This window comes from Parasteatoda tepidariorum, chromosome 7 (genome assembly GCF_982258835.1).
Source record: "Parasteatoda tepidariorum strain Cologne lab strain chromosome 7, Ptep-v5.0, whole genome shotgun sequence".
NCBI lineage: Eukaryota > Metazoa > Arthropoda > Arachnida > Araneae > Theridiidae > Parasteatoda > Parasteatoda tepidariorum.
Window position 1 is genome coordinate 53514115 of NC_141761.1, and position 10239 is coordinate 53524353.

A 10239-nucleotide genomic window follows, 5' to 3' on the forward strand; every position below is an offset into this window, starting at 1 on the left:
AAATGTAGCATTGATGCAGTTGGACCCCTAGTGACTTCAAAAAATGGAAATAAATGGTTACTTGTTATAACAGACTATTTTTCACGGTATCCTGAGGCATATCCTGTACCTAACATCCAAAGCTCTACTGTTGCTAAAGTTTTGATTGATTTCATTTCACGTCATGGACTCATGGAAACTTTTTACTCAGACCGAGGAACGAATTTCATTTCCGAAGCAATGCAGCAAGTATATGATACACTTGGCATTCAAAAGCAGCATACTGTAAGTTATAATCCGCAAGGAAACGGTGTAGTAGAAAGATTAAACAAAACACTCATTGATTCCCTCAGCCATCTTGTTAGTATAAACCAAACAGATTGGTGTGAACGTGTTCCCTTGGCTCTAATGGCTTTTCGCACAGCATTCCATCGTACAATAAAGCAAACCCCAGCATATATAGTATATGGTCGTGATCTTGTGATGCCATATGACTTAATATTTTCGTCAAAGTTTAGGACATACAATGATAATCCTACCTATGTTCAAGAATTGATTCCTAGATTGCAACAAGCATTTGCCATTGTAAAAGAAAATTTAGAGAAAGCTGCTGACAACCAGGTTGCTTCTACTGCCACAACTAGACATATCAAAGATATAAAATTAGGTGATTTGGTTTATCTTCATACACCTAAAATTAAAGTTCACACCTCGAAAAAACTCTCAAAATTAAACCATGGTCCTTATAGGGTGTCAAGGAAATGTTCCCCTGTCCTGTTTGAATTAACTTTAGTAGCTAACCCATTAAAAACTACTACATCTCATGTCAATCGTATAATAAAAATTCCAGAGAGAGAAATATTTCCATCGTCTTCCATATTTGAGGAAGAAAATTCTGTAATTAGTGATAACCTTAAAGGGTGTGAGGTTAGACACCCTGCTGCGGATAAAAAATTATATCCTGCCTTAATGAAGCCCATTAATGAGAAAGAATTACTAAGTTTTGGTTATTTTGTATCACAACCCTGTAGGGCTCAATTAAATTGTGATGTACAAACAGATGTTCAAAGTGAAGAAAGTAATTCTTCATATGATTTCTTTCGTGATACATCTATTTCACCCGTTTCATTTTTAAATGATTCTTTATCAGAATCTGATTCGTCAGATGTGGTAGAACCGAGATATAATCTCAGACCTAGAGATCCTCAGGGATTTGTAAAAAAATAAAAGGGTGTAACTACTTTGTAATAATGTGTATGTAATGTGCTATTTTATACTATGTTTTTGTCATTGTATATATATATTATAATTCTTTATGTTGTGTATGTGTAAAGTGCTTATCATGATAATCAAGAAAGCTTCGTGACTAAATCTCTTTATGTTACTGAACTAAAAGCAATTTAATGTGAACTTTAAGGACGTTTAAGTGGAACTCTTTCAGAATTAGTCTGGTTGGGAGTCTGAGTGGATCAGTCCTATGGAAGTGATTGCTGAGTTGTTGCCTGTGAGTGGATCTGTCTCAAAGTGGAAGTGTTTGCTGAATCCTCGTCAGAAAATCATGCCGGCCACTCTAACTTCTGAACTCTTCAATGGCGTGTGAAAGATAGGTACTCCTGAGGCATCATAAGGCCACAAATATCTCTTGATTGTTTCGCTTTTCATTGGTAAATGCTCAGCTGCGTGGTAGCCATTGTGTAAAAAAAAAAAAAAATAATATTTCATGATACCTATATGCATCATTGATCCCTGCTGCAACCTCATACATAAAACACAACACCTTCATGTTAATTTACTGAATTGAACTTTCAAACAGACACACTGCTCATCCTGATCATAGTTTGTGTTGTAACGGTAACCATCCTTATGCAAGAATAACTAATCAGTGACTTCTTCCAAAAGATCCTACTAGTCAGTGACCTTTTTCAAGAAAAAAATTTAATTTATTAAATTTTTTTTCCCCAGGGGGAAAGATATATGTGGTATTGCTTTTATGATGTTTTGTTACTTTTATATATATGTGGTATTGCTTTTATGATGTTTTGTTACTTTTATATATATGTGGTATTGCTTTTATGATGTTTTGTTACTTTTATCTTTGCTGCACTGCTCTGCACTGCTATAGTGTGAATGACTTCCTGGAACAAAATTTGTAACTCTAAATATCTTAAATGATCAACTTTAAATAAATAGTTTTAACACCTTGCAATTAGTGATCATTCTAATGATCTTGTTCTCTTACTTAAGAGTATATTATTTTTAATTGTTATTCATTTTTATTCTTATCTTAATGTGTGTGGTGATGAACTGAACATCACCACACCAGTTCGTGCGCTGTTAAACTGCAAAAAGAGGTGATATTGTGCAGGAGAAAAACTATGTGGAACCATGAAGTGGGAAGTTTGTACAGGTAGAAGAGTTGGAAATATTTATAACCTTCTCTAATCAGTGAATCTTTCATCACATTATACCTTTCTTAACTCATCACAATGTAAAAAATGAAGCTCAAAGATATGACATTTTCTAGAGTCTTTTATAACTTACTAAGTTTTCAACAGGTGCATAAAGGATATAATTAAACTTATTGCTTTTTCTCAACTATAATGATTTGCAAAATGCCCAGCGCACTGTTAATTATTTTTTGCATCCAAATTTTTGTATGAAAGCCAGAGATGTTTTGACATCATTGCTTGCCTTTTTTTTTTTACTTCAAGTTAACTGTTTACTTGTTTACTTATCCTCATGTTGTAATTGCCAGGAAAATTTAAGCAGTACATGTTTTTGATGAATTTAAAATGATATGTAAATATTAACGATAAATTAATTCTAATTAAAGTTTTTGAATGTTGCTAAAAACATCTTATCATACCTCACTGTGCACTAATGTTTTGTCTCCAGCAAATGGGAACACTAATATTATAGATAATATAATAGAGCAGGAATAGAATTGTGAAATGGTAGGTTTGTGTAAGGGGGCCAACCAGTCACCGAACTATTGTACTAAAATACTAATGTTAAGATGAAAAAACAATGTTTCAGAAGGCAACAAATGCCAACTGAAAGTCATGAAGTGTTGAAATCATGCAGAAGAACAATGAGGTAGTTGAACTAAGACATGGTGAGTTTGAGCTGGCAAATCAAACTTTTTTATTTGGCAAAAAACATGGTAAACCAAATCAACGAATATAAATTTTAATATAATTTATTCAGCTTTTGAAGTATAAAAATATAGCTCCATTTTTAGTTAGTTAGCAAAATGTTCTTCTAAAAAAAACTTTTTTGGCAAGAAATGTTTGGTTTTATAAAAAAACTACTAATTGTTTATTTGGCATTTAATAGAATAAATAAAAATAAAAGTATCAATTCTCGCTATCATAGTTCTCAAAACCTAAATTTTTATTGAATATTTTATGTTCTGATTTAGCATTTGTGCAAGATTAAAAATTTATTAGATTTCAAAAAACTTCAGTCATTCTAACCTTAATCATACCTTTTCAATTTTTTGTTATCTTATATACTTTAGGTCAGAAAATTTTTCGATGTTCTTAAGCATATTTTAAAATTATCAATGGCATTAAATAATAAATAATTCGAATTAATAATACCATTTTAACACTGTGGTTCTAGAGGAATTATTTGTACCCAACATTTATTTACTATTTTAAATTATTTAATTAAAAATAATCAACCCTATTATAAATAAAATTGAAGAGTATTAAATAAATATTACAGAGAAATTTGTTATCAAATTAAGTTTAATTGAATTGATCTTTACAATTAAGTTTGAAGAATGTTAGTATAATAAAATGTTTTCTTTACAAGTTGAATACTTATCTAAGAAAGCAATCAAACTCTTGCAGATTTTTTGAATAAGAAAATATTTTCTAATTAGAGAGCAACTTAATCAAAGAAATTTTAAATGCAATCCAATAAATAAAATAATTTAATTAAACAGTACAAGATGTAAATTAAAAGTCAGAACATGTAAGTCAATATGAATTAAGCATACATCAACTAGTAATCAAGTAACTCATAATCTTTATCATGATTAATAAAACAAAGACTGACTAAAAAAAGTTTTTTCTCATTTCTGAAAAATTTTTAGTTTTTAATTTCTCAAAATTTTAATCTTATGCTTATTGTCTAATTTTTAACAGTCACTTAGAAGCGAAAACAGTTTTCCAGATTTTAGGACATTTGTAATTATAATATTGTATATACATGAAGATATTAAAATGCATGGTACACTCCAGCACTTTACCTGAAATAACGTTCTATAAATAACGAGAGAAATATTAATATAAAAATAAATATCAAAACATACCTCATAATTATTGAAACTATGTGATCTTTTGTTAGCATCAGAGAAATAAATTCTTCTCTGCCAACCACCAGAGTGTGCTCCATACTTTTCTTGGGGAAAAATATGGTTATTCTGCCTAAAACAAAATAACTCATTTCATAAAAAGTCCTAAATTGCAACAACAACAAAAAAATATCCAAGCCCTTCAATATGCTTTCCATCATTTTTAAAAACTGTCACTGAGGGGAAGCACTCACAGCACACATTTTCATAGTTTTAAAATAAAAAAGCAGGTGGTAAATTTTAAACACTAACAAACTTTGTCAAAACAGTAAGAAATCCATGATTTAGCAATTAATAATTAAAAATTATTGGCAAGGCCTTTTAACTGATGCATTGGTCATTAGAATCCACTTAATAACATTAAAAATATCAGAGATGAATAAGATCGAGAGAGTGAACTGCCAGAGGTAAAGAAGTTATGATAAATAATAATACATTATTAAAAAAGTATTATTATTTATCATAACTTCTTTACCAAAGACAAAACATTTTAGCAAACATATATATATACATACATATCATATATATATATGTTTATATGATATAATGGCAATGTCCCCAATGGCAAATAAACCTGCTCCAGGTTTTGTGAAAGTTTATAACAAGACATGTCAAAAACCTGTTGCAGAATTTTTAATCTTTTTCTGTAACAAACCTTCCTAGGACTAATTTACCTTTCTATAGGATATTTCTAATTGAGCCTTATGTTTATAAAAAAGACCTACATATGTTAAATAAAACTGTATATAAAAACATTTCTTTTCATTGTATTAGTCAAGTTTAAACTTTTACAGAAAATAATCTTTTGAACTGAAAAATTAATATAATGTCATATCTTTTATAAGTCAATAATATTTTTTTTAAAATTAATAAATACATTTATACATGTGCAGACAACAATGCAAATATCTACACAATAAAAAAATTTCCAATATAAAGCTTAGTAAAAAAAAAATCTGAAACATCTTTCAAATATATCTACTGGAACTATAGTACTATATACTAGAAAACTTTGCTTCATATTAAGTGCTTCTTAGTAATGATATCTTATTCATAAATTTCTAGAATTTATAAATAGTTCCTTCTTATTATTAACCAATATCAAATAAAACAAAATAGAAGGGCAAGAATTCACAAACATTTACTATAAAATAGTTCAACTTACTGGGAGTTCAACATGTTATAACCTTGAAGAGAATCATTAACTGGACCTGATCTTGATTGTAAATGAGCAAAATCCAGAAAACCAGGACCAGGGATTTGAATATCACTTTGGCAACTTCTTTCATCTCTACTACAAATCTGACATAACTGACCAGTTCTATAAGTATAAAAGTTTAGATTTCTACCACACTTTTGACAGTAATGTGATTCAGTATAATGACTCCTTTGATTTGAACTATTCTGCAATCTTTTAGGGATACTTAGTGTCCTCCACTTCGTTTTCTTGCTTCGAGGCATCTTTGCAACTAAAGAATGAGCTCAGGATAACACTTTGTCCCTCAAACAAGTTCTATTAAAAACGAAATTTTCAAAAAAAATTTCAAATAAACTATAATGAAAAAAATATCAAGCAACCAATAGAAATCTCAAACTCCTAGGAATTTCATAATCAGATAATAGTAATACTTATACAGTGTTTTCATCATAGAAAAAAAATGGGTGAGAATTTTTCACCCTTTCTCAAAAACTGGGTGAGATTTTAAAAAGTTAAATGAGATTTCTAAAAACTAAAAAAAACACCAAAAACTCTTGGAAAAAAAAATAATTTCCTTATTTATAATACATTTTTAACGTCTTCTACTTTTTAAAGCATTGAATATTTTTGGTGCATCATCATAGAAGATTTTGCCTTTAAAAGGTATTTGTCCATCTTACATTAGCACATAAAAAATTTGAACATCTTACATGAAGAAACCTTACCTACGGTAAACACGTGGTTGTAGAGAAATGTGTTCTGAAAGGGGTTCCGTGGTTGTGTTCTGTTGTTCGAAAAGGTTCTGAACAATACTAGTAAATAGGGAAGCTAGATAACGGGGCAGAGGTTGAATATAATGAAAGATCCAGAAAGAAAAGTGAAACAGATTTAATTCTATATGGCGTAATTTGAAGCTTTTTCCAAAATGCGAGAAATTCGCGAATGTTGAAATTGATTTATAAAACGCGTGAATTTCTCGCGGTAATCATTTTTTAATGCGAGAAAAGAAAAAAATATACGAGATTCTTGCATTGTCACGCTGTAGTGAAAACACTGTTATAATTGATAAATTTTAATCTATATTTACTACAGCATAGTTACAAAAAAAATATTAAGGAAAATCAGCAAATTAAATTTATATTGAGGAGAATTGACCTATTATTAGATATTGTGCGATTTACATTGCATAGGTAAAAAAGTATACCAATACAAAGTAAACGACTGGGGATAGTTAAAAACTTTAATCCTCAAAAAAAAGTCAAAGTGAGTCATAAATTGCGCATTTAATTGATCACTTTTTGCAGCACTTCATTCAGAGCTCATTCTGGGCAGGGTAAACAGGGCGCAGTATCCTGCTGCCCTTTTAGTCAAAAGAATTCACCCTGTTGCCCCTGAAGTAAATTAGTGCCCTGATGTAATAGACTCCATACCCTCTTTGCCCTTAACCCTTCTTTATTTTTTCCCCAAACTCTACAATGTATTTCTTAAACTTTTGTTATTTTTAACTCTATTTATTTAGTTTGCCATTGCTGTCAATACATAGATTTATATGGGAAAGGAAAAACAGCCATCACACCCCCTTGTTGCACACGTCTTTGAAAGTTTGCAGTTACTTCCACTATCATTAAATCCTAATTATTATTAATCATATTAATTATTAAATCATAACTACAGACATTCAAAAACATTAATTTTTTATTTTATTAATATATGCATGCATTTTAAATAAATTACTAAGCTAATTAGCTCGTTAACTCGATATATATGTTAATTTATTAATAAAAATTAGTTATTAATATGATTACTTCGCTACTTTTAGTAAATTAAAAATAAAAAAAATTTATTTTACTAATTGACAATGTTATTTAATAGAACGTGTAAAGCCCATATAAAGAAATTATTGCCTTTTTAGAATAATAATGCCCTTTTTTTAAACTTTTGCACCCTCCCTTTTTTCTGCCTAGAATGAGCTCTGCTTCATTTGTGCCGATTGTATTCAATATTTCTGATAGTATTAATTCCAATTCGTTTTTCAATCATTTCTTTGGCAGTTTCTGCAATGCATTCTCATGCACTTTTAAAAATTCTGATTTTTATTAAGACATGCTAATTTTAAATCATGCATTTAAATAGTTATTTATTGGCGAACTTTACTCGTGTTAATATAATCGTAAATGTAATGATTGATTTATTTCATTTTTATGCTTTTCTTTGTGATTTTGATGATCCCATTACTTTAACTGCGATCTTAATATGGCAAGCGAATTTCTAATTGCGAATTTAAATAATCACTATTTGATAAAATTTACTTGTGCATATTTCATCAGAAATATAAGTTACTTTTTCGATGCTTCGGCAGTTGACCCCATACATTTGTACGTGGTATTAGAAATCCTGATATTTTAATATAATATTATTGCAACATGAAAAATTTGAAAAACTTGAGGAAAACGCCAGTTTTTAAACTGCTTACTGTTTGGAATTTATTTTGTTTTAAATTTTTACTAGCATAGGAGATTTTCTTTAGGAAAAAACTAAAAAGAAAACATTTTTTATTTTTAGCCTCTTATAATTCAAGAAATAAAAATAATATTAAATAAGTATATAATATTATTTTGCACTATAATGGATTTGTTTTAATTTCTGGATTTTGTTTAAACATTTTAAATTTTCTTTAATCAAAATATTTAATTCAAATTTATATTACTACATAAAATGTGTAAATTTTTTTGCACTTTCATTTCTGTAAGCACTACATTTTTTTTTTTTTGGTTAGAATTTATATCCCCCAAATAAATATATATATATGAAAAATTAATTCTTATGAAAAAGTTTTTTTTTAAAAAAAGAATTAGTTTCTCTTATTTTCAAATAAATTCAAGCAATTAAAAGTATATGAATTTTTTCAAAAACTTTTATTTAGTTTACTAATAAAAAAATTTTGTGTTCAGAATACAAATGGTAATATAAAAATTATTATATTTGCGGTTAACATGACTAAATATGCATGCAGCTCTTTGTTAATCTGCTGTACAAGTGGCCCGTCACTCAGAAAGGTTGTGCACCCCTAGTTTAAACGATTAAATCAGTTTTTAATTTTTCTACATCGATACATTATTTGGAAACTCAAAAATGACAAATACTAAGGGACTCCTTTGGGATTCTTTTACATAAGCTGGGAAAAGAAAATTCCACCATAGTCAACTTAGTTGACCATAGTTGGGGATATTCCTGTATCATATTTTGGTTGTGCAAACTGCAATTGCCTAAATACCAATGTTTGGTTCTTGTACATGGAATAATTGAAATATACATGAAAATCAAAAGGTAAAAACCGTTTATGTTCGTGAAAGCTGATACTACGAGAAACAAATTTCAAGGTGTAAAAATTTTCAGGAGCAAGTATTCAATTAAAATCATAAAATTAAAAATATACATGAATATCACAAGCACTTATTAAGATCTCTTGGAAATTTCAAAACAAATTTTACAATTTTTGATGAAGAGAAAAATAAAATTAGAAAATTTGGGTGGACAAGAACTCTTTTTCCTTAAAAATCTTCCCTAGTCAATACTGCTTTACTATTATTCCTGTCGTCTTCTTCACAACACTTACATTGTTCATAATCATTAATGATATAATTTCAAACATTAAACACAAATTTTAAACTATTATTTTAAACATATACTAAGGATAACGAAAATTATTATTCCAACAGCACTATGATTCTCTCAGTCTCACTTTAATAGAAATTTACAACAATTTTAAACGCGCGACAGCTGTGTATTTTTTGTACGGTACTTTCCGCTGAATTTTTTACAAAAAAAATCAGAAATTTTTGCCGCCTTTCTTTACTTACTTTTCTTAATACTGACTTGTCAACTACCTGAAAATAGCCTAGGGGAGAATTCCATATTGCAAGCTGCAATAGAATAATGGCCAAGTCTCGGCAACTTCCAGAAAAAGGACCGTGACACACTAAAAAATCATCACAGAAGGAGACCAACTGGAAGGGTACAACTCATACCCATTCTCAGGCAAACCTCTACACATTTCTTTTTTAGATTGCACATTTAAAATCCATGTGGCACCTTGGTGATTATCGTTGTCGGGACACATTAAGACACGGAAACATCCCCATAGCCTATTTGTAGAGAAGAAACCTCATAAATGCAACAAAACGGTTAACTTCAGAAGTTTAGGCCTGTAACAAAAAAGGCACTGAAACTGTAAGAAATTAATATTACAGTTAGTTCATCGTGGGCCGCTTCACAGAAGTTGCCAAGACTTTGCGATTATTCTGCCACAGATCAGGATTCAGAAACCCTCTGCTTAAATTATTATTATAATTCAAACGAATTAGATTCATAAATAAAATTAAGTTTAAAACCTTGTAACAAAATCAAGAGAGTGTTACCAAACATTAAGCCTCAAACTTACTCATAATATAATTTCAAAGAGATTAGTTAGAGATTCCTACAAAAAAGTTTGAAAAATACATTTAAAAAAATATATAAGTCGGTATTATTATAAGACAGTAAAATATTTGGTCGCAAGTCAAAGTCGAACAACAAAAACAACCACTAATTTCAAAATTGATTGATTGATTAGATAAATAGGTTACGGGTATTATTGTCTTATCTATATCTTTAAAATTTTACGAGCTCTTAGCTTACTATTTTATAGCACTTGTGTCAA

At 29.2% G+C, this 10239-nt stretch overlaps 1 protein-coding gene across 4 annotated transcripts in view; it reads right to left on the reverse strand.

Moving 5' to 3' along the window:
* LOC107443115 (poly(A) RNA polymerase GLD2) overlaps nucleotides 1-10154 on the reverse strand; it is a 38015-nt gene extending 27861 nt beyond the window's left edge. The window contains exons 1-4 of one of the 4 annotated variants that reach the window (XM_071183465.2): nucleotides 9982-10154; nucleotides 6266-6368; nucleotides 5508-5855; nucleotides 4301-4415 (exon numbers count right to left, since the gene is read on the reverse strand). In XM_071183465.2, coding sequence (XP_071039566.2) covers nucleotides 4301-4415; nucleotides 5508-5803 — 411 coding nt within the window. In that variant the 5' untranslated portion in view covers nucleotides 5804-5855; nucleotides 6266-6368; nucleotides 9982-10154. Of the gene's footprint in view, nucleotides 1-4300; nucleotides 4416-5507; nucleotides 5856-6265; nucleotides 6369-9400 lie in introns of all 4 variants that reach the window. The other 3 variants (XM_087167851.1, XM_016056878.4, XM_071183466.2) reach the window with 3 other exon arrangements.
* Nucleotides 10155-10239: the final 85 nt, after the last annotated feature.